Source organism: Sordaria macrospora, chromosome 3 (genome assembly GCF_033870435.1).
Source record: "Sordaria macrospora chromosome 3, complete sequence".
Lineage (NCBI taxonomy): Eukaryota > Fungi > Ascomycota > Sordariomycetes > Sordariales > Sordariaceae > Sordaria > Sordaria macrospora.
In genome coordinates, this window is record NC_089373.1 from 5471719 (window position 1) to 5499440 (window position 27722).

The following is a 27722-nucleotide window of genomic DNA, read 5'->3' on the forward strand; positions in this document are numbered from 1 at the left end:
GCTGCGATGGCAGTCGAGAGGCACAACTGCAAGGCTGCCATTACAGGAGAAGCAGAAGGCCTCATGGGAGAGGAACATGGCCTTTTGGGGGAAGAATATGGCCTTTTGGGAATTAGTAGATGAGATGAAGAATTTAATATTCAAGATGAAAAAAGTTAGTAGTAATTTAGTATCGATTTTACATAAACGGAGATGGGTGGAAGCAGCGTAGGAGGGCTTGCAGGGGGCGAGCTTTTCACTACTAGGAGAGATCAAAGGTTTCTTCCTCGGTGTACCACTTGGATGGAAGGCCCAGGTCCAAAGTGTCGCCGTGGCAGAAACCGTGTGCCGTTTACACCGCCCGGTCACCGGCGAGTGCACTTCACTTCACCCCCCGCCATCAGGGCAGACCAAACGCAAAAGAGGAAGCCACCCCACCTCTTAATCCGAGACATGGATCCCTCATCCATCGCAACTTCCTCCCTCCAACCCAATAACAACAACAACTCAAAAACCGTGGCAGGCCAAGATGACCAACCCAGCCACCAGCAACTTCTGGCTTCCTCCTACACCGGGCCGAGAGTGGGAGGGTATGAGAAGACCCAACCCCGCGCCGCCCTTGAGAGTCCCTCCTTCCTCTTCTTCTTTCGTGCCTCCCACTCTCATCTTCCGCGCATATCCCTCGCGCCCGCGCCAGCAGCCTGCTCTTCACGTGTATCGACCAAGAGCACCACGTCCCCGAGCTTCCACTCTACTGCTGCGCCTCCAACTCCTGGAGCTACGCCTCCGACTGCGCGACCATCTGCTCCTGCGCCTTGAATCTTTGCGGTTGTTTCTCCGCATTCAAGCCTTCGAGGCCTTTTTACAAGGCCTCGGATTTTACTACGAAGTGCGCCTTCTCCTGTTTTACGCCCAGCTACGACTCCCTGGACGAAGACGGATCAACAGATTCTTGTCGTCGAAATGGGTCCTTGGTAAGCAACTCTCCTTCCTCTTCGCGCCTTTGTCCGTCGCCGCTTCTGCTTCACTTGGTCGTGGGTGTCGCCTCTCCCCCCCCGGCCGCTTTTGGGCTTCCTGTCGCTTGTCGCCAGTTGCGATATGGACCAGAACATCGAGCTAACACATCTTGTCCTCCAATAGCACTTGTACCTCTTACGACGGCTGTTCTGGGAGCTGTTCTGGGTGCCGATGCGCCTCTTGCTCCGTAAGTTCTTTTCCTTGTTTTGCGCCGACATTTCTTCAAGCTTCAGTCACTCCCCCATTACTCCTCTACCCCCGTTTCTCTACCCAAACTACCTACCGCGCTTCCTACCCCTCCAGCGAGCTTAAAAGTTGAAGCCGCTTGCTTCTCTGATTCTGATAAACACAAACTAACCACTCGAATTCATCGGCACCACTAGACCCTCTGGTGCGGGAATCACCTTTAGTTCCCTCTGTTTTGCGCTCAGCATGCCCCTGCAGATGATTCTTCTCTTGATGACCGGATTTCAGATTCACGCCAGCCACAGGGAGAATTATTGAAGGGTTGGGGAGTGTTACTGGAGGACATGGCACATAGGCGACGTTGGGTTGCGATCTAGATGATGGAGGTTCACACCGGATATTGGCTGGCTGCTCATCAAGACCTGTCATGCCGTGGATGATAGGTGATGACATGTTATCCGGCTGAAAGAGACTTGGGAGCAGTGGGAGGAGAACCGGTTGACGTTTCGAGGGTAGAATGGGCATTACGAGTCTACTACCTTGCTTTCAACAAGACCTGTCTTGACTTCGATGATGGGTTAAAACTTCCATGTCATTCGGCTGATAGGGACTTAAGAGGGAATCTTGGTTACGTTTGACGAGTACAATGGATAGCACGACTCTGGTACCTTACTTTCAACGATACCTGCCTTGCTTTCGATGATCGGTTATGACTTATCATCCGGCGGACGGGGGCTTGGGATGGCGATTGGGGTATAACAGGAGAATGAAGCAAGACCACTTTACTCATCTTGCTTTGTCTTGACTTTTGCATTCGTATTCGTATCATTTCCATGCTTGAGAGACGTAACACTTCTGCTTTGGCTCAGATCTTTGTACAGGTATCCAATTTCATCGTAGAAAGCGTCAAGGTGTATGTACCAAGTACCTTATCAATATCCAAAACAGCCAGATATGTACAACCAACACCAAGATCATCACGCATCAGCCACCCCCTTCTTCTCGTCGGCCATCACCGGCTCATCACCACCCTCTCCGCCCCGTATCCTCCCCGCCTCCTGCCTCTCTTTCACAACCTCCCGCTCCTTCATCCTCCTCTTCCTAGCCCTCCTCTCCATCCCCTCCAAAAACCCCGTCCACCCCGCCAACGCCACACTAGTTCCAATCATCGCCCACATCCCCCTCTCAAACCACGGCGCCATTCCCGCTCCATAAAACAATATACTCCACCACGCATTCACAGCATTACTCCCCAGATTCATGCCCGCCAGGACGACTCCCCTGAACACGGCCTCTTTGCCATCCCGCGTCATTGCGTCGTTGGCCCATGCGAAGAACGTTGCTTGGCACGCGTAGACTGAGCCGGCTAGGTAGTAAGAGGCCATAACTACGCCTGTGGCCCTCTGGCCGGCTGGAGGACCGAAGTGTCCTTTTTGGGCGGAGAGGATGAGGGACGGGGTTAAAAGGCCGATTATGCCGATAAAGTAACCGACTATTGACCTGTGACTTGGGTACAAGTCGGTGATGAAGGCGAAGAAGAGGGTTGATACAATTCCGACGGCGGGGACACCCGTGGGGTAGTTGTTGAGCTGGGAAACGGTGTATTTTGGTGGAGGGGAAGGGCTGGATGGGGAAGGGGATAGGTTGCTAGGGTGGGATTTGAGGTAGAGAGATAATAGGGCGTTGGAAGAGAAGGACTCGGTTTCTCCGGCGAGGATCCAGAGGAAGATGAAAGAGGGGAAGTGATAGCTGGAAAAGAGGGAGCAGAGGAATTTCAGGGAGAAAGGGTGGGTGCGGGTTAGGGAGGACTCGGTGGCGGCGGTGGCGGAGGCTGCGGTGGGTTGAGGCTCGAGACGGGACTCGTGGGAGTCAGTTGGGTCCGGATGTGCTTGCGAGGTGGGCTTGTGGTCAGCTTCATGTTGCTTCGTGGCTTGTTCCGTGGATGTGTCCGGGCCGGTGGCGGACGGCGACGAAGATTCGTTATCGACCAAGGTATCGTTCGAAGCTCGTGACACCTCCGGCTCCCCCTGCTTAACCATCCTCGCCACAGCCAACTCCCTCTCCTCCCTACTTAAATACGGCGCCCTCGTCGTTTTTGGTGTATCCGGAAACAACAAAAACCCATAGATGGCCACAGGCAATGTAATGATCCCGTCGATAATGAACAACCACCTCCACCCCTCCATCCCCCTTAAGCCATCCATGCTCCCATGAATCCCACTCTGCACAAACCCCCCAATCATCGTGCCCGCCAATCCACTCGCCGTGAACACCCCCGACCGTTTCCCCAGTTCCTTCTCAGTATACCAGCTCCCCAGTATGTAGTGAGTCCCAACAAACGTCGTGCTCTCCGCTATCCCCTGAAAGAACCTAATAGCCATGATATCCCCCGGCCTCCTCGCCGCCGCCGTGACCATGGTAAGCGCAGCCCACAACACCATCATACCCGGGAAGAATATCCTTGGAGCAACGTAGTGTAACGATAAATTGCTGGGGATTTGACCAAGGACATAGCCGATGGTGAAACAAGTATTTATCTGGTTTAGTTGGTTACCGCGAAAGGAAAGGGATTCTTTCATGCCGCTGACGTAAGCGTTTGACAAGGCGGTGCGGTCGAGGTAGTTGAGGAAGTAGGAGAGGCAGCAGAAGGTTAGGATGAAGAAGTCGATTTTTAGGAGGAGGTTGCGTTCGAGGGGTGAGGAAGAGGTGCCGGGGCGGAAGTAGGCTTTGAGACGAGCGGCGAGGCCAGGTTGAGTTGATGGAGGAGGAGGTGGTGTGGCCTGCCCGTCATCATGAGGGCTGGCAACCGGTGGTGGTTTGGCCATCCGGTTGAGACGTGGGATTGTGTGGGGCCGGGTGTTATCTGTGTCGGTATCGTGTTGTGAGTCAATTTGGATGAGGTGAGAGAAAGCCGGTGAAGGGCGTTGGACAGCGGTATATGGCGGACTCAATGGCTGGTGGTTTGATGTGCGATTGAAGGTGTCGTCGTGAAGTGTCGCGACGAAGTTGCCGATGTAGTTCGAAAGCAGGAGACAAGCAGGAACGTCTACACCCGACCCTTGCCGCAGTCGGTGGGATCAGACCCTTCGAGCATCAACCGTCAAGCGTCGAGCCGTTCCGCTGGGGCGGCGGCCGGGGATACGTATGTATGCACCTTGTCGCAGTTGTCCCTGAACCATGAACGTATGTGCGTATATGCGCTGATGCCAATGATGAAATGATCGACAAGAAGCGTCGTCCGTGTCCGATCAATCACTCGCTGATGATAATGGCTGACGGTCCCTCCAATGGAATGTGCCGTGCGCCAGAGGGAATTCGGGGTTCTCCTTGGCGATCTTCTTTTGATGGTCTCGAGGTGAGACAAGATGAGCTTATTCCAGGCAGTGGAAGTTTATTCGTGGTGATCGTGCGCAGACGTCGTCGTGAAACATCAGATCCCGGATGATATTGATGTCTTTCACCGCCTGACTATGTGAACGGGGATGAAAGTCGATGGCCTCACATTGGATGAAGTGACGTCGGAGTGGAAGCTTGGTCGGCACGGGCATTTCAGAGTTTTGCGCCGGGCGGTGTTAACGGGTGGGCCGAGGTTACAGTGTCTTAACACGCTCGGTCGGCTTCCGTTAGTCGAGTTGTTAGTCTCTTCATTGTATCTTCCGAATCCGACATTTTGACAAATTGGATGACATGCTGAAGAGAGCTTTTATTGAATATCGACGTTTCAATCTAATCACATTTCCCAATGTTTCGCAATGGATGTTTCAAGAAGTCATTGACTCGTAATAATGTTAGTGCTTCCATCAACTTCCCCGCTCTCACCCACTGTTAAGCCTAGCAAATCCACAAAATCCGCTAACCCACAGTGAGACCCTTCACCCCACCACGGCCCGGGGAGGAGCGGAAATCACCTTCTCCACTGAGTGTCCCGGACGGGAAACGGCCAAGACGGCCCCGCATCCCGAGAATGGGTATTCATGCCGGGATGTCATTTCGTGCCCCCCTGTTGAAGGGATGGGGATGAATTCAGGATCATCCGGGCCACAGCCGAAAGATGATTTGTCTCCAACTGCCATCCGGACTGAGGCGAACGCCCAGTGGTTAGGAATCTAGCAAAGTGAGTCGACGACGGGAGCTAGTTGAAGGGAGCATTGCCATGAGAGCCAACCACCAAGCAAGCTGTGGAAAATCCATCTTGGAAGATAACGAGTGAGCAATATGTACAGATTATTTTTACAACTATAGTATCAGAAACTAGACCGCTCTATCGTGCGGGCATCTAGCAAGCAGCCTTCCTACAAAGCTTCCCCGTCTGAAGCGTCAACCACTCCTCCTGTCCCTGTACCTCCCACTCCTCTGACCCAACCGCAGTCGGCGCCCAAAACAGGCCCGTGGGATCAACCTCCTTCTTGATCTTCTGCAGCCTCTCATAGTTGCTTCCAAAGTACGCCTCTCCAAACCCCGGCTCCATGACGTCGCCCTCATTGAGATATCCACCGGCGCCATAAACCCTAAGTCTACCCATCCAGTCCTCGGTGATCTTCCTGTTGATGGCCTCCACGCCCGCAGCATCAAGGCTAGGATCCCATCCGGCGCCAAAGATGCCGAACCAGAGGGCGTCGCGCCAGTGGCTGTTGGCTGCGCTGTCGGGGGTGCCGGCCGGCGCCTTCACTTGGAAGTTATACTGGATAATAACGGACCCGTCCTCGATGACGGAGCGGACGGCGTTCATCATGCCCGTAAGCGTCTCCTCGTCTTCCCAGTTCTTGGCGGGGAAGAGGCGCGAAGCGGTGCGGATGGAGGTAGTACCGACGGCTTCGAGAGGGAAGTTTGCGATCCAGGCGTCGTAGTAGTTATCGTACTCGAAGAACTTGGGGCCGTCGACGAAGCCGGCGTTGAAGCCGATGGCGGTCCATTCGTCGAGTAAAGGTTGCACCAAGGTCTTGAAGTCCGCGAGCTTCATGCCGGGAACCCAGAAGGGGACCATTAGGAAGATGAACCCGCCGGTGCCCGAGGGGAAGATCTGCGAGTAACCCTGCGTGCCCACCTTGGCGTACTCCGGGAAGTGCCGCCAGTAGGCGTACATGCCCTCCCAGAAAACGTCGTTGGCGAGCGCGGAGCCGTTGCCGGATACGACGGTGAAGGTCATGCCGGAGACGTTGGTCTTGGGCCAGACTTTGACGGTCATACCCGTTACGACACCAAAGGTAGCGCCGCCGCCACCACGGAGAGCCCAGAAGAGATCGGTGTGGTGAGTCTCGTCGGCGGTGACGAAGCGGCCGTTGGGAAGGACGACGTCAATCGACAGAACCTGGTCGGAACCGAGACCAGCGATGGAAGACATGGGAGAGTGACCACCACCGGCGGTAAAGCCACCGGCAACACCGACGCTGTGGCAATCTCCACCGATGGCGGTGACGCCGTACTTCTTGGCAGCCTCGTAGAGCTCATGGACCTGGATACCGGCGCCGATCTTGAAGGCGGGACCGGTGTAGGAAGGAGTCTTGATGGACTTGACGTACTCAAGCTTCTTGAGGTTGTGAGTCCAGATTGAGAGGGCGCCGTAGCCGGTGCTCTTGCCGAGGAAATCATGTCCGGTGTTCTTGACGACCAATCTGAGGTTCAGGTTGCGGGCAAAGTTGATGGCAAGCTGGATCTGAGCAACATTGGTGGCCTTGACGGCATAGACGGGGAACCCGCCGACCGTGCAAGTAGATGAGTTACCGTTCTGGGGCATGCAGGTCTCGCCCTGGAACATGGGGGACATGATGGAGGTGGGATCCGAGGAGTGGAGATCGGAAGACGTCCAGTTGGCGAGAATGTTCTGGCACTTGGCCGCGTTGTAGACGCCCGAGTTGGGGTAGCAGACGGCGCCGATGGGGACGGTCTCGATGAGGGCGCCACCGGTCAGGAGGTCAAAGACCTTCCAAGTGAGGCGGTTGGGCCAGAGGAAGTCACCGGGAGCGGTCTTGCAGCCTGAACCCGCAAAAAGAGTGCGCTTCTGGACCTCGGAGGTGCCATTTTCCTCGGGGAAAGCGAAGAGAGTGATGTTTGAGAGGTTGAGGTCGGTAAGGTTGGCGATGACATCGTCAGTCAAGACAAAGGCCTCAGGGGCGTTGGAGTCGGCGGTGACGACCTCTACGGCGGGGGCAACGGTCTTTTCGTTGGCCTCTGTTCTGTGTCAGTGGTGACCACGTGTAGCAAGAGGGGCGGAAGACGAACCCAAAACAACACCCTCCTCAGTTTGAATAGTCTGGCCAGCAACAAGCTGGGAGAAAGGCAAGGCGGCGGCAGCTGCTAGAAGCAGAGCCCGGCGGAGCGAAGAGATAGCCATGTTGGAGATGGCTTGACAAAGAGTGAAATCACCGTACTCTGTGAGGAGAAAGGAAAGAACCGCTGATCAACCTGGGGGATCATCGCCATAAGTACTTTTCTCCGTACTGGCATTCCCTGCCGTTGTTCCCCTGTTAACCTCCCGGGGCCATGGTGGGCTCTCGGTGAATTCACCCAAACAAGGTAGTATTTCCACTCTCTGCTTTAGCGTTACATCCCATGTCGCCCTTGGTGGTGCTACCGGAATGATGGCGATGGAACCTCATCCCCAGAGGTCGAAGGCGCACCCGAGTAAAAGTCGGGGACTGGGGAGTTCCAGGCCGCCGACATGTTCTGTGGAGTGTGGAGTGGCCGAGGAGGTGAGACCGGGGATCAAGGGGGCCTTGGCCTAGCCGGCAGGTCGGGAGGAGGTGAAGAAGACAAGGTCGGTTTAGCATGGACTCGTGGTAATTAAGGTACTCCGCATCACTTGCATTGACGAGGGTAACATTTTGCGGCTGGTGGCGCCAGTCTTGGGTATTTCTTGGTGCCTCTTGGTTGCCGGCCGCGCCGCGTATATACCACTCGCGTATACCCTCCAAAGTGTAGGAACAATACCAATCCCCTTGTCGACATGTTCTTTGCCGGGTAGCGAGAGCGGAAGAGTGGGAGGAGAGTGGTACCGTCGAAAGAGGGAAATGCCGCGAACGTTCGGAGTTTTGACAAAGTGTGGTTGTACGGGCCGAAAAGTTATTTCCCAGTGGCACTGAGTGCCGTCGACAGCCAAGCTGGACGGATTGGATGAATGGCGAGAGAAATGGAAACCCCCATGTCCCGTCTGTCCTCGGTTGCTGCTGCAAGTAGAAGTGTGGTGGGGGTGGAAGAATTCGCTGGGGGTTCTGGAGGGGTTCTGGAGCCACTAACACAAGGGCCAATGTAACGGCGCTGCAGTTGCCCCAAGTGCGTTGTGGAGTAGCCCGAGCACCGCTAAGCGTTCGGCAGCACTGCATTAGCAGCACTGCATTAGCAGCTTCTCTTTCGGATTCGGGACTGGACTGTTAACTGTTTCAATCCGCATGTCCCGGTCACCTCTTTCTTTTTCGACAAAGTTCTTCCAGGCCGTACGGTAGTCGTCGTCGTCTTTTTCAACACTATTGAGGCAGACAAAGTGCATATGTTCATTCAGCCCGGGGTTATTAACGAATCCCATTTTCCTTACAATGGCCCCAGCCCGGGCCTGTCCCGTCTCTCTGACTCTCTCCCCAGCCGCTGCCACGAGGATCTCGGAGTCTGGAGCCGGCTTTGGCGTCGTCATGCATTCGCTTCCAACTGTTGGCCCCCGTCTGTTTCTCGCCTTCCTGTAAGTTCTTGGGATCTTTTCATATGGGTCCATCTGCTGAACCGAGGAGCTGGGTCAAGAACCGGATGTCAAGTCCGTCAACTTTAGCCTAGGCCGCCGCCATTGATCGACTCCATCGCAACTGGAACCATTTGAAATGTTGTTTTCAGAATGACAAGAAATAGAACCACCACGGGCTCCTAGAAAGACCCTTTCCCATTCTCCGCAACCTACACTTGGCACCTCCTACGGAAAAGCAATTTCAAGCATTTCCCTCATACACGACACACTGTAATCTCGTCAACAGACCAGCCCTTCCCCTTTTCCGCTATGGCAGCATCATGGGATGACGAATGCCTTCCAGCCGAGAAAGAGGGAACAAGCCGTTTAGATCCAGCCAGGCAAAAGATTGGTTCGTGTCTTCGGATTTGGTGGTTACACTTCCATTCCTCGGCCTCCCATCATTTCCTCGAAATTCGGACCGCGCAACTTTTCCCGAAGTGATAATCTTAGTGCGTTTCATTCCCCCTGTCTTCGGTTCCCTTTTGGTTATGGCGTCAAAATGTCATGCTGCGCCAAATCGCATTGATCAAGCCACCTCGGTTCTCACGGAACGGCTCTTGGCAAAACAACAAGAAAAGAAAGAAAGAAATAATAACCGCTTTTCTTGCGAGTGATTTGGTTGTCATCGAAAAGGAGGGGAGATGGCACCATCAGTGGTGCATTCGTCCATCAAGCCACTCAGCTCTGGGGAATGGGAGTCGCCTCGTCTGGGAAGCGAGGAAGAAATGCAACCAATCATTTTACATACTGACATGGGAGAGAGAAAATAAGTGTGGGAGGAGAAGGAAGCCGGCATATACCTTGTTTGACTTTGGTGATGATCCCGGGTTGTCGGTTCGCCGTCATCTGGGGGCGGGGTTCCGGATGGGGTTGTCAATTCCACGACGACAGCATTCGACGACTTCACGACCTCAGTCCTCTTCTAGAGACACGAAAAGGAGGCCATCTCAGAGAGTCGGACCTGTTACAATTTTGAACCAGCCCGTCTGTGTGTGTCGTACCAAGGTGTTCCCGGCCAGCTGATTTCCAAGTATACACTACTCTCGAAAAGGACTCTTGTTGTTCCCGTTAGCCTTCATGGGCTTTAACTGCCGGTCCATCGGCAATTGGGCAATGGCTGTAAGCCCTAGGCAAGAATGGGTGCCAATCTCCGTGCGTCGAATAGCCAATTGAGCGACAACCCCTCGGCTAGAGGTAAGTGTTGATTCCTCAATGTTGTTTGACATCGAGTTATCTTGAACTTGTTGATGTTGTCGTGTTGCGATCAGCAATCGCCTATCGGATTGACAGATCTTCCCAAGGAAGTCGAGGATCATGTTGATCAAAGAGTCGAGAGTTCTTTGTAATTCTCCAACCCGGACCATTCAATGCGTCGCTCGCGATGACTTCGGTGGGTCATTCGAGGCTGATGAAGTCAGGAGAATGGATCACCGGGAGCGGGCCTCGTCCCCACCGGTTCATCTCCCGCAGCTCCGCCCAGGAACCCGATGCGGCAAGGGTTCGGAAAGGATGCCATCCCTGGCATTACTCCGCATGTCCCATATTGCATGCCCTTTTGGACGGACTTGAATTCTTGAGGTAAGGGCAGTTCGGAGTTCGGTCACTCGGCTGTGGGTGACGGATATCGTCGATTCCCTGACAGTCCCAAGAGACACTGGGATAAAGGTATAAAGTTCGGACGGTTCGTCGCATCGCAAGAGATCCGAGCGAGGAGCTAATGGCAGTCGGTCTTACTGAAGTCGGTTTCTGAACGCAATCTTTATGGCTTGATTGACAAGGAGAGAACCACGAGACGAATCTCGAGGATGCCATTCCTGGAGAGTCATTCCTCGGCTGTCCTTGGTGCTTGGGACTGACTGCAGATCGATAAAAACAGGATATCGGGCTGGCAAAGATTCACAAATCGAGGTGAAGAGGTTGTGCGCGATATTGTCGTTGCGCAAGAGGATATGTTAAGCGGAAGGTGTTCTGCTCGAGAAGATGAAGCTGGGGAGAATTGTGCGGGCAGCGGCAGGAATGGGAGGAAGAAGCTCTGCTAACGGGGTGTGCTTTCAACGATGGTGGCTACACAGAGTTTGTCAACAAAGTCAACAACACCAAGCGGGGCGAGTAAGATTAACTGCAGATGTTCGGATGCAGATGCTAACGCGGCTCGAGTGCGCCTGCAGTACATGATGGTTGCAAGCGCGGCCTGGTCCGAGACTTCGAGGCAGTACGACTTGAACGGGAATGGGGTACGCCTTTCAACTTCAACACGAAGAGAGAGGAGGCAAAGTACCACGAGGAAGGAACCCATCAGCGTTTGAATTTCACCACGACTAGATGACCGAGTCAAATATTCAAGGCTCTTGCTCATGCTCTCTACTAGCAAACAGCCTCAAGAATCTGATGGCCATGCTACGCTCGTGATGCGCTACTATAGACCACATGTGCCCTACCTCGCGGTACATGTATCAGATCTTTTTCCCTACTTTCAACAACAAGAAAAAATTGCGGTTGGCGCAGTGGTCAGCGTGTTCGCTCCCTATAGGGTTTGGCACCCCATTTCAGTGCCGAAAACGGCACCGACTCACACCTGTAGAGACACAAGTCTGAGACGGGGACTGGGGGGAGGAACAAATACCAGGGAACAGAGAAAGGCCTGGGTTCGAATCCCAGTTCGCACAATCTTTTTTTGCCCCTTTTCACTTTTTCTTGTGGTTTTTTTTCTGCTTTTTTTCATTGGGGATTGAGCTTGTGGTCGGGCAGATTGCCTCTTTATTCTTCCATAAGCATTGGGATCGAGGTGACGGGTTAGAAACGTCCATCATTCCTTGAGCCACGCACGATATACATTTCAATCAAAAAGTGGGAAGGAAAAGAGACAAAAGACCCTTACGAGCTTCTTGGGAAGATGACGGACTTTGTGCAAGGTGGAAGGAGACAACCTGGTAGAGAATTGCTGTGAATCCGCCGAGTGTTGTTGCTCCTTTCTCTTCTTGACCTGTCTTGAGATTGGTGTGACCATCGCCAATCTTGCACCCATTACCAAGGTACTTGGGTCGGGTCCGTCTGCAGTCTGCACAGGCCACTCTGACACATGCTTTTTGCTTCCTCTTTTGAGATGCAGGACAGCATCTTCAGAACGCCAACTACGGGGGCATTACACAGTAATGACGAAAGGCGAAAAGCACGAACCGCGCCCGAGCACAATCCAATCGACTACACAAAGCTTTTCGCGACAAATCTTCCTTTGACGACCGCTCCCAGTTTTCCACCGAAGCCGCCAACACAGTGAGGTTGACCAAATGCTCTTTCCACCGCTCCGATCACTCCTCCGAGAATCTTAACAGATTGCACCTTGCCGAATCCCTTCAAAACTCGGTTAGCAATCCAAAGCGTCTTGACGATACTAGGCACTACCTACACCGTCCGACTACAACATGCGCGCAAAGAACATACCGACAAGGGAGCAAAGACATCATCCCCTCTCCTGCCAACCCCGACTCCGAGAACAAGAAGACAGAAACAGGCAATTGCCAATGCAGACGATGTCAACCACAGTCTGATCAACGGCGCCATTCTTTGCGCCAATCATCCTTTCCTTCCCTTGACTCCAGCGCCTGTCAGAGAGGAAGACTGTTGGCCATCAAGAGTGCGAAAGCTTTTGTTGGGTCGCTCTCTCGTACAATCATCGTCGACCAACACTCTAGTCCCTATACTGGAAGTTCCGCACCTCGGACAATATTGTTTCGGCATGGTATTCGTCGACGCTCAGATCATTGTCCCCCAAGATGGAATACAATTTCTGATGAGTGCGACATCCAGGAACATCGGGAAGGCTACGGAGACACTCGAAAACTTTGCGCCACGTCCTCCAAGGTACCACGCACGAGAGATCACCAACAGACTTAGCTTAACCCTGAGAACCGACACACTTACGGATATCAATCAAGTCAATCAACGTTCACACACAGTACGTCGAACGATATAACCAACCTTTCGTACCAAAGCCTTGTCGCCCGCGATGGCCTCGTTAAAGTACTACAGAATTTGGGCAGAGAATTCAAAATCTTTGGAGCAGAACAAGCCATCGAAACGATGAAACCTGGCAAGGACGATATATCATCTTCAACGAAGCGCGACCATCATATCGGGATTTTGCCGACGGATACCCCCCAGGCCTCCTCGCGATCGGGCGGCACGACTATCCGACAACAAGACGACGACGAGTGGCAAAGTGAGGAGATGTTCCTCCTCATGGGCTGAGCTATGGATACTCCGAATCATGTGCTTGCGGTATTTGCAGATCAGAGATAACCAAGCTCTGCTTTGTTTACATTGCTCACGCTATCGAGAGATGCTAGCGCTGGGTAGCGCATCAGAGACCCTGATTTTCACGATTACCGTGATCATGCTTTGTGAAAACTCCGAGAGATAACGTGCAGAGCAGGGACAAGCACCCGAGACCCAACCCTCGATATGCACCTCATATGGATCCCCATGGACCCCATGTGAGAGACAATCCGACAAAAAGGCCTGTCGGCTTCTCACCTGACATCACCACGCCAAAGATTGTTGAGGGCATCAAAGCAAGCGATTGAGAGGATGCATTAGCCCGGTTGATGGTGGAAGGATGCAAGAGGACAATGGTGACGATCATAGGTTGGCGCGGGGAAGCGCTGCACGTAGTCTCCGTACTCGCCGTAGTCTACTGCACGCCAATGAAGCTGTGTCGTGCGGCATAGTGCTTCCGCGGGGTCTGATTGGTGGACGCGGCACCCTGCTTGTTGACGTTGTGTTGGCACCCCGCAGTCGAATCATCCCACTTGGGGCTGACTGGCCGGCCAGGTCTGAGGGGATATTGAGGGATCACGGCATTCCGGGCGCTGTTTGGCTTGGACCGTTGTCTGGGTAGGGCGTCGATGGACCAAACCGCGCGACGACGCAAGCGCGGGATTGTTGGGTATCGATGCAGTGCGTCCATATCAAAAAAGTGTCAGGGATTCAAGCCGAGCCTGGCACTGGCATGCCATGGGTTTCCGAACCGACCTCGTGGGTTGAGTGGTTATTGCTTGGTGTGATTGAGACTGGAGACAGCTCAGCGCATGCGGCTGGTCATCAACATCGGAGCAAACATTGGGGAAGATGACTGGGAAAGGGCAGGATATGGAGGAGGAATAAAACTGTCGTCGAGTCTCGCTCCCCTCTTCTTGCTTCCTGTCTGGGCTTCTCTCTGTCTTCATTCCCCACATCCGCATCATCAAGAACTGTTTCTTTCTTGCTGGGTATCAGACCCTACTGCATCTTTCTTCATCTTGAGGAGTCAGTCTTCTTTTGTCACTTCGCTGGACAACACTTCCTTCGGATTCAGATACCCCGCTTCACCATCGACATGGCGAGCACAGTTCGCCCTCGAGGTCAGCAACATGACCTGAAGGCCTCTGGAAGGCTTTCAAACGGCATCAAGCAAGGCGGCCAGGATGGCTTCGAGATCTCGTATGTTTACCCTATCCCATTCCTACCAACATTACAACCACAGGGAACTGACTCTCCCCATGTTTACAGACCCTTTACAACCCCTCTCGTAGCCCTCCAATTCTCAACGGGCGCCCCTCTTCTCGTCCACCGCGCCCTTCTCGAGCAACACTCCCTCCTCGCCCTTCTCTGCATCACCAACTCTATCGCCTCCCCTATCACCTCCCCAGCTATGAGTCCTTCCCAAGGGCACAGATCCCTCTCCAGAACAGCTTCCTACTTCTCATCCCAACAACACAACACTTCATCTACTCCTCTGTCTCCGGGAACCTCTGGATATGTCATCAACTTCCCCGACATCTCCCCACAAGCCGGCCACGTCCTGGTGCAATATCTCTACTCGCCAGAGAAGTACCACACCCTTCGATACACCGGATGGCCCGTGATCCCGGAACGCCAACTGACTGTGAGCCGCTTCCGAACGTCGGTGGAGGTTTATGGAGCCGCAAAGAAGTACGAGCTTCGCGGATTGGAGCAGCTGGCCAAGAAGGAAATGCTCGAGCTGGGTGGGCGACTGGATGCTTTCACCGTTATTGGAGTTCTGGAACAACAACCAACAGACGGCGAGGATCATTGGCTGGACGAGTTCGCCAAGGGATGGGCCAGGAAGGCATTTCAAGACCCCGGGAGGGTTTTGAGAGCTCAAGAAGAGGACGAAACACGGGGCCAGCAGGAAACAACACAAGGTATGGCCTTGGCAAGAAAATTCATGAAGGGCTTGCTGGAGGTTTATGAGGAGATGAACTCCAACAAGAAGCCTCGCCAGGACATCGACGAGCCAGCAGACGACTTTGCGACCGGAGTGACAACACAAGTCGAGAGTCTCGGCGTCGAAGAGCCCCTTCCCCAACCTGCCGAAGTGGAGATTACGAAGGAGATATTCTCCATCACTACCGAGACCAAGCATGTCGACTTCCACGACACTTCCGCTACCTCTGCTGCACCCGTCCAGCAACACGAGCACACCATCTACCGACCATTTACCCCTCCACCTCGATCCGAGTCTCCCAGACACGAATCCCACGGACAAGACGAGGTCAAGGAGCTCGAAGCGGACCAGTGGGTACCCCCTGCCACTTCTCCTTCGTTGGAAGCCGCGCTCGGTTTGCAGCCCGCTGAATTCAATGAACTGGCTACCGACGGAGCTGTAGAACTCTCTCCCAAATTCTCTCCAGATTTCTCCATTGAGAGAGATCTACAACACGAGCCAGATAGGCAGTCAATACTGGAGCCTGAGCCAGAGGCGGAGGAGCCGGTCATGCTTCCATTGGATGCTGTTGTTGATGATGATGTTCCGACAGAGAAGATGGAGGAAGGACAGGAACAAGAGCAGGAAATCCCGGTTGCACATGCCCAGAAGGAAGTGGAACACGACGAACAGCCACACATTGAGCACGTTGAGCACACGGAGCCGGAGGTCGCACCGGAGCAGGAGCCCGAGCACAAAGAGCTGGAGCCGCAAGTTGAGCAGAAGAAGCCGGAGATCAAGGAGCCGGAGCCGGAGTTGGATACCAAAGAGGAGGAAGCATTCAGCACACCTAACGAAACCATCAGCACACCCATGCAGGGTCTTGTCTACACCTCCACGCAAAGGGAGCTCGAACGTCCCGTCACACCTCAACCCCGGGAGAGCATCCAGACGCCACCCGAAGGCCTTAGGACTCCTCAAAATGACCTCATCTTCGACTCCCACGCCGAAGACTCCCCTGCCTCCGTAACCGCCAGCCCCAGCAGCCCCAGCAAGAACCGCAAGAAAAACCTCAAGAGGAAGGCCAAGCTGGCCGAAGCCAAGAAGCGAGTATCGGCAACTCTCTCGCCCGTCATGCCTGTCGCCGCCTCTTCCAACGCAACGCCCTCCGAGACCCCATCCCGAGACATTGCGCCACCCGAGCCTCTCTCGCTTGAGGCAACCAAGGACAAACCTGCAAAAGGTATTTGGCACTGGACACCGTCTTATGATGAAGGCAAGGATCGGAACAAGTCATTGACATTTTCAAATTCAGAGGAGGACAAGGGGCAATCGGGCAGTACGGGAGTTCTGGCGGCACCTGTTGAGATCTTTTCCGGAGGAGTTCATTTGCCTGAGGCTGCGAAGAAGAACACTGCATTTGAAGACGAGCTTACACGAGTGTCTGATCAGGCACCACAGGGGCCTCACGATTCTGAGACACCACAGACTCAGACGTCGGCGTACGACCAGGCAAAGCAGGTGCTCAAGAGCATCAAGGAGCGACCGCAAACTCCCGTTCAACCAGTGAGTGAGGGACAGACACCTGGGGAACAGACACCCATCGACGAGCTTACCAGCAGCCCCAAGTCTCCCAAGAAGAAGCGCAAGACAAAGAAGAAGATCGTCAAGCCCGCTGGAGAGTCTACAGCTCCAGTTCAGTCAGAGACGGCCACTCCTTCAGCAGAAACACCAGCCGAAACACCCCAGGAAACACCCCAGGAGACAACGCCCCAGGAGACAACGCCCCAGGAAGTTACCTCACGCCCCGGTCCCGCAAAGCCAACGAAGAAGACCACCAGAGACCGCAAAGACTCCAAACTCTCCCCTGAGCCTACAGGAATTCTCCCACCTCCTACCTCCAGCCCTTCCAGTCCGGATATCCGTTCCTCTCTGCAATCACCACCGCAATCTCCACCGCAACCGGCTTACAAGATCTTTTGGCCTTGGGGCTCCAGCAAGCAGGCAAACCAGCCCAAGGACGAGCCGCTGAGTTTGGATCAGGCACTCGCTCCTGCCCCAAAGTCCGAGCAGAAGCCTGAGCCTGAAACGAGCCCGGAGCCATTGGCGCTTGAGGGCCAATCGGATGCGCCCACGGAGCCCGCCAGCTCGCCGAAGAAGAAAAAGACCACCAAGAAGAAGAAGAGTAGTTCCAAGGTTGCTAGTGGTGGTGGTGCTCCTGTCGTGGAACAAGAGCCTGAGACCCAACCGCAACCGCGGGAAAGTGAGGCTGCACCAGAGGCTGCCGCTGCCCAAGCGCTGCCCGAAGTTACACAGCAGGATGTGCCCAAGGATGACAAGGACAACACCAACACCGAGGACGTGGCCCAAGTCGCCCAACCGGCACGGGATGAGGTGCAACATGAGGCCCAGCCAGTGGTGGAGCACCACACGGTTCAACCAACGACCGAGGAACAACAATCTGAAACGAAGGACATTCCATGTGAGGCCCAACCGGAAGCAACCGCTGTCGACCAGACGCCAATCGTCCAGGACCAACCAACCCTCGATCTTCAGCCACCCATCGAGCTCCAGACACACATCATCAGCCCTACTGGTGCCATCATCGACACCCTTCCCACCATCCCAGAGGACGTCACTCCATCAGCTTCGACCATTAACTTTGCCAACCCAAGCCTGTCGGCCTCGGTGATTGATACTCTTTCCAGCTCGGTGGCGGTGACGGCTGTGGAGTACCAGAACTCTACGGCTACGCTACCACCGCCGGTTGATGTGGGTGCTGTCGAAGGACTTCATGAGCTTGCTGCTGACAGGCCTGTTGAGGTCGATCCAACTACTGTTGGTGAGACTCCAGGGGCGGAGAGTGAAGTATTCTCGACGCCGGCACAGGAAGTACCTGGTGAGATTATCGTGCTTTCGGGCGAGGTTGAACTTGTTGGCGAGGAACCTGAGACTCCGGGAGGAGGTGCACCGCTTGTTGATGCCCATGATTTGGTGTTCAAGCCGGTTGAGCCTATCTCCAAGTCAACACCAGCTACGGAGTCTCAGTCGAAGCCATCCAAGATCCCTCTTCCCTCAACCAAGGCAGATGATAAATCGGCAGAACAGCAGACACCCAGTGAAGGTAGCACAGGTTGGGGGTCATGGCTTGGAGTTCGGAAGAACAAGAAGAAGGTCGCCGATAAGGACAAGAGCAAGAAGGACGACACGAAGAAGACACTGACGTCCAAGGCCAGCAAGGCCAGCATCAAGGGCCTCTCCACCTCGGCGTCCGTTTCTAACACAGAGCAACTTCCCCAAGCTAACATTGTCCAACCCAACTCCGAAGCTGCCCAGTCCAAGACCCAGCTACCCTCCACTCAACCGACCACCGAGTCCCATACTTCTGTCACCGCCGCCGAACCAAATCAACAAACCCAACGAGCTCTCAACTCCGTCAAATCCGATCCCGAACTACGACCGTCTACTTCCTCGTCAACAAATACCAACGACGCTACCATCCAGGCTCTGAGCCAGAGCCAAACTAGCACTGGCAAGTCCGGATGGGGATTCCCACTTGGTAAGAAGAGGAGGAACACGAGTGCTTCGCATGGACCAGCCCCGCCGGTAGTTGCCGCGACTACATCTGCCGCGGCTGCCGTACCAAGGGCCATTCCCGAGGCAGTGAAGTCTGCAGTTGGCGGAACGGACGTAGCGGGAAGTCATGGAAGTGGGAGCGGCAGCGGAAGCTGGGGTGCAGCTAGTTGGTTGTTTCCCGGGGCCGGAGGAAAGGATGGAAAGGACGGCAAGGAGGCACATGGTAATGGTGGTAGTGCCGGGAAAGGGAGCGATGTTTCTGGGGATGGCGATGGGAAGGTGAACGGTCATGGTGGAGGGGTTGATGTCAAGGCCAATGAGGAGGAGCAGGACAAGCTGGTTGCGAACGACCAGGTCGAGATCGACACAAAGGCCAAGGATGAAACGGACGACGTGAAGAACAACACTATCGAGAGCGTCAAGGAAGCCATCACCAACGAAGCTACCGCTATTGCTTCCGCTGCGGATGAAGCCCTGAACAAGGCTCTGAATGCGGTCACTTCCGTCGCCGGCCCCGTTAAGGAGACGGCCAACAACGAGGCTAGCACCAGTGATGGCGCCGTCAACGATCCGTCCACCGTCCTGACCGAGCCCGCCGAACCTACCGAGCCCACCTCTACCGAAGCGACCTCCGAGCAACCGCCCGCGATCCCTCCCAAGCGCCGCACCACCAAGTCCCGCACACCCTCAGTCGCTTCCGTCAACCGCGACGGCCAAACTGCCGTCACAAAACCTGTGCCAGCTTCGACACCATCCGCCACCACCACCACCGCCACCTCCAACAAGATTCCAGGTGAAGGCGAGCAGTTTTTTCTTGGCGAACAATCTGGTAGTAACACACAAGTACAGACCCCATCCGTGCCTATCGAGAGTCCTGGAGATGGGAGTAGTGGGAGTAATCCCAACGCCCCGAACGCCGAGATCACCACTGCTACTTTTACCACTACAATCCCCTCGATTGCCAAGAACCCCCCTCTCGCCGCTTTCAACGCCGCTTCTTCCGATACAAATGCAAATGGGGACGGGACCAAAGGGTCAAAAGGGAAGGGGGATGTTCCGATTGCAACTGTTACGGAAGTTCAGGGACAAGCTGAGGAATCGGCGCCGGCTGCGACAACAACGACAACAACTACTGCTGGGGGTGGGAAGGGGCTCTGGTCAGGAGGAAAGGGAGCTGATGGGAAGAGGCCAGGAGCAGCAGATGGAAAGGACGCAGGGAAGGACGGCGGAAAGACAGCAGCGCAACAAGACCCAAAGCCAAAGACCAAGACTCGAAGCGATTCGTGGAGTCTTTGGGGGATGTCGGGGAGGAGCAAGCGGAATAGCGTGAGCAGTTCGTGAGCATGGGAAGAACGGGCCCAGTAATGAGGGTGGAAGGCACGGCGGTGATGGGATGGGGTAACGATTTTGATGATCTTTTGCGGATGACGATGATTTGATTTCACGGTTTGAGCTATTTGGAAGGATGTTTGGTTTGGCAATTGTGGTTGGATATTGGACATTGCACTCTTCTTTTCTTTTGTCGCAGCATATGGGCGGCCTTTTTTGCTTTTCGGTTGTTTCTTCATCTTTTCATCTCTTTCAATTATCTTTTGGAGCGAGTTCTAAGTGTTTTCATCATTTTCGCTTGCGAGCTTGCGTTCTTGGTTGTTACCTAGTTCTAGTTACAGATGCACATCAGGAGTTATGAGTGATGCCATTTTCTTTTTATCTTCGTTCATCAAGTCAGATAGCACATGGGAGGAGCACACGCATATGGTAGCGCAATGCAGTCAAGTAAGATCCGTTTTTGCATGTCGAAACCGCTGCATGAAGAAGTTCAAGTCATCCAACATCGACCAGTGACCGCGTTATTATGGCAACATGGAATGCCATGATAGAGGGTCGAGACTAAATACAAAATTACTGAAGAAGGTTGACCAAGCATCTCGTAACCTCACAGATCACGATGCGCTACCTAGGTAGATTGAGACCTTTGATCGCTCCCTGTTACTTGCATTCAAACGGCTGTCGTCGTCTGGTTCCTAATACCTGCTATTGCCAGACCCGGTGTTGAGTTGACACCGCCCGCTGGTTGACGGCTGTTGGTAATGCGACAGAGACATCAAGATAAATCACATCAAGACAGATCTCACTCATAAGAGCCCAAAACGCACATCTTATTTTCCTACGCCCAATACTGCCTTGCCGTGCGATACTTGCCCTGTAGGGGGGTTAAAAGGTAAGGTAATGGAATGGAAACCGCCGCGCTGCCTTGCCTTGAATATAGCTTGTATGAGAACGGATCCGAATCCCCGTGAAGGTTCGATATAGCGAATATCCATTCCACGGTATTAGCGTCAAAAAGATCATGTCATCCAGTCGGGCACTCCCCGATTTGACGCCCTTGTCGCGCTCGAAATCCGGACATAGACCCGGGAATTGGAACATCAATGGTTCAATTAGTCGCCTTCGGCTTTTTGCTTAAAGTGTCCTTCTGATGGAAACCGTGGCCCATTGATAAATGACTGTGTAGTGTCCCTTCCGTGTTTTTTTTTCTTTTTCTTTCTCAGGAGATCGATCTCGACAAAAGGGCTCGGAAAGGCCCGGGCTGCGTTGGGGCGGTTGTTGCACGCTCCTGTTGAGGTTGTATCAGTTATTGCACGCTGTAAAAAAAACTGTTAGCGCATGCCGTGGTAAAGTTACAGCCCGCTGCGGAATCAATTAGGACGCTGAAAAAGGTCGGCTATAGCACACTGTTCAGTTTACAGCAGTGCAAAGTGCTCCACGATAGGGGATCCACATACCGGTGTTAGTGACTGCCCCACGGTCCCTCGCAATCGCCCTCCCGTCGTGTCGTTCGGGGAAAAGTGACCAGCACTTACTTGCCCGATTCCTTTCTCGTTTCTCTCTCTCTCTCTCTTCTCTTTTCTCATTCTGTTAATATGTTTCTCTTCTTATTCCCACTTCTGGAGCTATTCAATTTCAGACTCTTTGGTCTTTTTCTTCAACTTGCTTAGCCTGCGTGCGGCAAGGTCACGGACTCGCGTAGATGAGCGGAATGAAAAATCCGGGCATCAACCATCGGTGACTCGGTGGGGCCGGCCGGGTCCGCCGCCGAGGACGGGAGCCGATCCGATCTGGAGAAACTACACCACTGAACGCGGATCGGATCGGCTTCCGGACCTGTTTCCCCCGTCCCACTTCCCGGATCCTTAGATTCCAGCGAGCCAGTAGTGTAAAATCGATGACTAGGTAGTGCATGCGATTCACAATTTACAGTTTACGGTTCACGGTTCATGAGGCAAACTGCAAGGAAGGCGAATGTTGAAGATATCTTATGAATTAATTCCAAACACCAAAACCTCCTTATCAGTGCTTAGAGTACACATCGTATGAAACTATTGATCGGCTCAATTACAAAGTTCCATCCAGTTCAACCATAGGAAGCCACCCGTTCTGACCCATTCCCAAACAAAATTGCATATCCGAAAATCCCCATGCGCGCCGGAAAGGGAAAATGAAAAGAGCAAAGTAAACCAAACCATCCGATAATCTCCATGAGTATGAGCAAAAGATGCAAAAGCAAAAGCAGGGTATATCAAGTCCCCAAAAACCACCAGTCGCATAAACCAAACAAATAACAAAACATGAAGAGAAAGCGAAGAAGCAGTCAGTAGTACAGAAAAGGAAAAGTGACCATCGTCCAGTGGTGGTCCATCGCAACACAGCACAGCCCAGCCCAGTACAAGCTTGTAGTACGGTACCTCATCATCGCAACACAACATCCTGTTGCATCTTGCGCATCTTGTACCTCTCATTTTCAGCAGACACCGACATCGTCCTCTTGGGGCCGAATGCCGGTTTCCACACCTAGGTGGCCTAAATAGGCCGTCTGTCAGGCTGTCTGTCAAACACGGCACCGCCGATTGCTTTGTGGCTTTGTGCAAGTTGTACTGCGATGCGCATCACCGCTTTCCACCTTGCTAGGCTCGGTGGTGCGATCGGGCAAACTATGCGAGTCCCCTTTGACAATTGACAGGCGCGCATTGTCCACCCTTAGTACGAGTAGAGGTAGGTATGCACGACGGTGCGCCCAGCAGTGGCAGCTTGCTTGCTTGCTTGCTTTCCGTAAACCCCGTTGCGCCTCGCCTTGGACATGCAGTAGTGCTCTTCGATACCCGGCAAGAAACAGGAGTGCAGGAGTGTGCAGAAAGGCAGATTAGACTACCTGCAAGACGGCACCGAGCATGTCATGCTATGCCATGCATGTCACACACCCAACCCACGGGGACATGGTTTGCACACCACCTTTGAAGAATCGAAATAGGACGACAGCTGAACCTTTGCTTGGAGCTGAGATGAAATGCCGAAATTCAACACCGATGATAGTCCACCTCGGTATTCGGGTAGATAAGCGACAACATGCTGGATGGAAGTCAATGCGACCGTCATACTGATGAAATTGCTCGACCCCCATTATCGGCATTCCTTGACATCGATGTCAAAAGCCCAGTGTGAACGCCAAGGTAGGATGCAAAAATGTCCTCGGGATACCCCCGAGATGCCTTGGCCTCCGAGAAGGGTGAGTCGAGTCGCACCGTGATTGGTGGATGCCACCAACCAGCTGATCATTTCCCACTCCACTCCCAGAATGCCGTATCAGAGGAGGAAACACTCCGCATGGGACTTGGTTGTTGAGGCAGCCAACATTCTTGTGATTGAAGATGGCAAGATGCGAATATCGGATTGGAGATCGCCCCAGTAGGTTGTAGACATGGTATTTGATATCAAGATTTCCATGTCGTTTGAAGGTCGCCATGGAGGTTGCTTCGTATCATCGCTCACTGAATGCAACCCCACTGCAATACCGCTGTTCAAATGACTCACGGGTGGCCGTTAGCTTCCGCGTTCGCCGACAAAATGCCCAGAGATGCCTTTTGCACCTGGCCTCCTGGTCGCTAGGCAGAAAAGGCCATATCGCATCGGACTGCCGGTTTAGGCGCGGTGTACGTCCCCATAGGCTCCGCCACCATAAACATGGCCATGGGTATGGTTGGCTTGCGCGGCGGCATAGCTATCGGTCACACCATAGCTGGAATCCCATGCGCGCGGTCCCTGTGATACCGACACCCCGGACTGTACATAATTGCCCTGGGGGTGATGCGTATGGGGGCTATGGTGTGTTGAGCTCGTCATACCGTATGGCGATGCAAGGCTTTGTGTGGATCCTCTGTTGTCGTACACGCCCGAAAGGGTCGAGATGCGAAGACCAGGCACTGACATGGGGGAACTGGTCTTTAGTGATGGCGACATGGTCCTGCCGGAAGTGCCATACGGTGCCCATGAGGAGGCGCCACCAAGAGGCCTCGGGCTTGCCAGTGAGTCGGCGAGATGGTGACCGCCACCCATATAGCTCGTTGAAGACTGATCGGCAGACGACACAGAGCTTGGTGTGGGTGGTAGGCCGTACAGGGGACCATTAGGAGATGGAGCGGCGGGCATGCTCAAGGCCGATGGGGATGTGCTATACTTGGAGATAATCTTCTTCAATGCCTGGTCCAGGATCTTCCACGCGAAAACCTTGATATCCTTCTCAATGTTTCTCGGCTTTGGGTTACCGAACTGCATGATGACCTTGAAGAACTCCTCGCTATCTGGCTTTTGCTTGCTGACCGTCAAAGGGCGGAATCCTTCGAGGTTCCTTCGGATTCGGTTCCTCTCCTCGACTGAGAACCGGTTGGGCGCGGCAACTAGCTGCTCGAGTAGATGGATGGTGTCCACCGATGTGACATAGCACTCCTGCTTTTCAGCCCACCAGATGCAGCTGATGCAGATGGCGCCCGAAGGCCTCTCCGATACGTTGACGGGCTTGAACCTGGTGGTGAGAACCGCACCGTGTTGCGACTTGTCGAACATGACAATCCTCCGCTTGTTCTCAAATTCTTCCTGGGTCCAGTTCTCCGCCATCGACCCAAGGTCACCCACAATGTTGAGCGTGGCCTTGTTCTGATACAGGGGGTATCCGTACCCATTGCCGCCACCACCACCCCCATGTCCACCAGAACCCCCTTGCTGAGGAATCGTGCTTGTCCTTGTGAGGGTTGGTGCGTTAGATGATGAGCTGATACCCGACAAACTCGTCCGGGTCAGTCCAGTGTGGGAGGTATGAGGGATGGTTGTTGCCGGGCTGCGTATCGACTCCATGGGTCCGCCAAATCCCCATCCTGTGCCGTGCGGCGACCGCAAGACTGGCCCTGCGCGGGAATACTGCTCAGAGAAGGACGCGCTTCGATAAGGCCCAAGCATGCTGTTGCTGTTCTGACCGTAGGTCTGGGCTTGTACAGCATTAGCCGGAGAGACGCCAGGAGGGAATCCGTAGGTAGTTGTGGTCGAATCCCCTTCAATTCCATGGTGTGTTGTTGGGCTGACGGCATCTGTTCGGAGATGCAGGCCGTGAGATGGTGGGCTTGCTCGGTGGGCGGGTGACCGAGTTTTAGGGCTACCTAGGTCAGGCGGGCTACCGGCACCGGAACCTCCAATACTACCAACTCCACCCTGTCCATCGCTGTAGGAGAAGATGCCGGCATTCGGCACCCGCGCGATTTCACTGCCATTCGCAGTCTCGACAAGCAAAGATAGCGGTACATTGCTAAGCGATGGGCATCCTGTTGACAAGAATTCGGGCGCGTCGGCCGTGACGAGATAAGAGCAGGAGCCGTTCGCATCTGGAGACCCTCGCTGAACTTGCGCTGGGCATCTTTGAGATCCGAAGGTGATCGAGACGTATGGTGTTGTTGATGCTGCCATGGTCCCGGAGAGGATGTCGTATTGACTGGAGACCCGCAGAGTGATCTTCGTGCCGTACGTTCCAGTGACTGGATGGCAAGAGAGGACTGTGATGTTTGAGCCTGTTTGAGGTAGGTATTGACCTGTTACGGCGTTGTTGGCCGCAAAGGCAAGCTGGTTAATGGAAGCGGCATTTTCGTTCTGTTGTGATGCAAAGGGCTGCGACGCGTATGGCGGGTATGTGGACTCTGCATACCCTACAGGCAAACGTGACCGCATTAGCACCTGTCCAGATTATAGGCAGTAAGTAGTATGGATAGTAGGCACACACCTTGCAGGTGAGTCTTGTAGGCAGCCATGGGCAGGAGACCATTCGGGGAATTCCCGCCAAGGTCCCCACCGTTGCGTGCTGCTTCTTCCTCTAACCGAATCGTCAGTGTCTCCGGAGAGTCGATTTGCTCGTCGACTATTATGGTCCGTTGTGGATGATAGCCGGGCTGTGTCAAGGTGAGAACATGTGTTAGCCTCGAGTTTCAGGCTGAGAGGCGGGTGGCGGGACTGTCGGGTAAGTATTGACTCAAAGGCTGACTTACCTCGTACACCTTGTAAACAGGCTGTTGGAACTTGAGGGCCGACATTCAAACTGATTTGAGATGACTGTAGATTGTGATGGGTGATTTTCGCGGGGCGGCGTGGAGAGATGTGATGAGTTTGTGATGGATGCTAGCAGTGGAGGCAAATTAGCACGGGTGTTGGGGCCCAACTGGAGAGACGGAATGACAGTAATAAAAGGAGACAGAGAGATGGACGTACAGCAAAGTTACTAGCACTTTATTTGCTGGTTGTTCGACTGGCGGAAGATGAGCCGTAACCGTCGGAAGCGCTACCTTGGTACAATGAATCCTTGATGCTTGGGTTGAGATTTGATTTGATGCAACTATCCCGAACCTGTTCGCATGGTTGAAGTGTCAGAGTACTTGCAATCAGACGCAGTGGGTCTCGTGCGTGCAGTTCGTCGGTTGGCCGTGAGAAAGAGGGAGATCAAGAGGAGAAAGGTACCCGATCAAACGAGAGAGCTTGTGGATAATGGTATTCAAGACAGCGACGAGACACTTGGTTTCTGAAGGGTTTAAGAAGCTTTCCTTGTCTTTGGGGGATCGGGGTGTTGTAGTATGTGTGTAGACTGGAGATGGAAAGGGATCAGGGGAACGGACCTCCAAGGCCTTACATTACTGGGGAAGGTTGGAGAATGAAAGGTAAGGGCCAAATATGGATTCAGGAATGAAGGATGTCTGAGATCTAAGAAGGTGAATCTGACGGCAAGTCGCATCACCCGCCCGGCTCGTCTCCACTCCGTATGTCCTTGCTGTAGAGGGTACCTTGTCCCTGTCTGTAGTTACGAGTGGGTATCTTGATGATAGATGTGTGCTCTCTCTCGTGTGCAGCTGCCCAACCTGTGCGTTTTACCCTTCTTGAGCCGGCAGATGACGATGTCGGAAAGGCAAGGTAGATCGGAGTGGGGAGGGAGTGGAAGCGGGCAGGCAGGGGTGGTCTGTTGTCTGAGCTCAGACTGATCCCGCCGTTTAATCCAAGATTGTTATGGTGTTGTTTTTGGAGGGGGGGGGGGAGATGCCAATCATGCAAGGGTAATTGGACATTGGGGAGATCACCTCTCGGCGGGGTGTGCTGTGTGATGAGAGGCAAGTATGGGATGGGGGAACAGAGAGTGGGCAACTGAGCAAATGCCCGTGTGCCCTCTCTGGCTCGCAAGTCAACGTACCCAGTGACCTCTTCTGGTCAAGTTCAGTGACAGAATGTGACTGGTGACGGGGAAAAAAAGAGGTGGCTCAACTAGCCGCGAAATATGCAAATGCTAGGGGCCACGGACAAAAGGCTCGTTCATATACCAAGGAAAGATTTTAATCTCATTAAAAAAGCAACAGGCAAGTACCTGATAAAATGCAACACGACCTCAGAGAGCCAAAGAAGCACTGCAAGAGACAAAAGCAAAAATGGACGGAGTGGGCAATTGTGAGAAGGCAAGGATCTATCCAAGCGTAAAAGCAGGGGACTGAGAGGAATGGGGAAACTGACCTGAATGAGGAAGACTAGCGCCGTGTAAGTGGACGACGCTCACACCCAAAAGGAGGGGGTGAATGTAGCCAGGTCTCTAGGAACTTGCCGTAGCTAGGGGCGGGGGTTTGAAAAAGGCGGGCCAACAGCAGGGGGTCGCTGAACAGGGGATGGTTAAGCGGAACGGAAGGGCTGGTCGCCTGGGGC

General features: G+C 53.8%; 5 protein-coding genes and 1 non-coding gene across 6 annotated transcripts; 3 read left to right on the forward strand and 3 right to left on the reverse strand.

Annotated features, from left to right (window-relative positions):
* Window positions 1–508: 508 nt before the first annotated feature.
* Window positions 509–1500, forward strand: SMAC4_07312 (uncharacterized protein; the record flags this gene model as incomplete). The annotated part of the gene is made up of 3 exons (XM_003347889.1): window positions 509–953; window positions 1120–1183; window positions 1380–1500. 3 exons carry the CDS (start codon window positions 509–511, stop codon window positions 1498–1500), a joined length of 630 nt encoding a protein of 209 aa, XP_003347937.1.
* Window positions 1501–2159: 659 nt separating this feature from the next.
* SMAC4_12615 (uncharacterized protein) lies at window positions 2160–4284 on the reverse strand (the record flags this gene model as incomplete). The annotated part of the gene is made up of 1 exon (XM_003347888.2): window positions 2160–4284. Exon 1 carries the CDS (start codon window positions 4005–4007, stop codon window positions 2160–2162), a length of 1848 nt encoding a protein of 615 aa, XP_003347936.1. The 5' UTR covers window positions 4008–4284.
* Window positions 4285–5425: 1141 nt separating this feature from the next.
* Window positions 5426–7552, reverse strand: SMAC4_07311 (uncharacterized protein). The gene is made up of 2 exons (XM_066090609.1): window positions 7402–7552; window positions 5426–7350 (listed from the first exon to the last, which is right to left on the reverse strand). The coding sequence occupies exons 1-2, from the start codon at window positions 7511–7513 to the stop codon at window positions 5459–5461; spliced, it is 2004 nt and encodes a 667-aa protein (XP_065946659.1). The 5' UTR covers window positions 7514–7552; the 3' UTR covers window positions 5426–5458.
* A 3831-nt stretch (window positions 7553–11383) lies between these two features.
* On the forward strand, window positions 11384–11559 carry SMAC4_13569. Its single transcript has 2 exons — window positions 11384–11420; window positions 11525–11559. It is a non-coding gene; the product is annotated as a tRNA-Arg (tRNA).
* A 2233-nt stretch (window positions 11560–13792) lies between these two features.
* On the forward strand, window positions 13793–20460 carry SMAC4_07310 (uncharacterized protein). The gene is made up of 2 exons (XM_003347886.2): window positions 13793–14371; window positions 14441–20460. The coding sequence occupies exons 1-2, from the start codon at window positions 14268–14270 to the stop codon at window positions 20013–20015; spliced, it is 5679 nt and encodes a 1892-aa protein (XP_003347934.2). The 5' UTR covers window positions 13793–14267; the 3' UTR covers window positions 20016–20460.
* A 1521-nt stretch (window positions 20461–21981) lies between these two features.
* SMAC4_07309 (uncharacterized protein) lies at window positions 21982–26547 on the reverse strand. The gene is made up of 4 exons (XM_066090608.1): window positions 26256–26547; window positions 26036–26165; window positions 25774–25939; window positions 21982–25699 (listed from the first exon to the last, which is right to left on the reverse strand). The coding sequence occupies exons 2-4, from the start codon at window positions 26078–26080 to the stop codon at window positions 23652–23654; spliced, it is 2259 nt and encodes a 752-aa protein (XP_065946660.1). The 5' UTR covers window positions 26081–26165; window positions 26256–26547; the 3' UTR covers window positions 21982–23651.
* Window positions 26548–27722: the final 1175 nt, after the last annotated feature.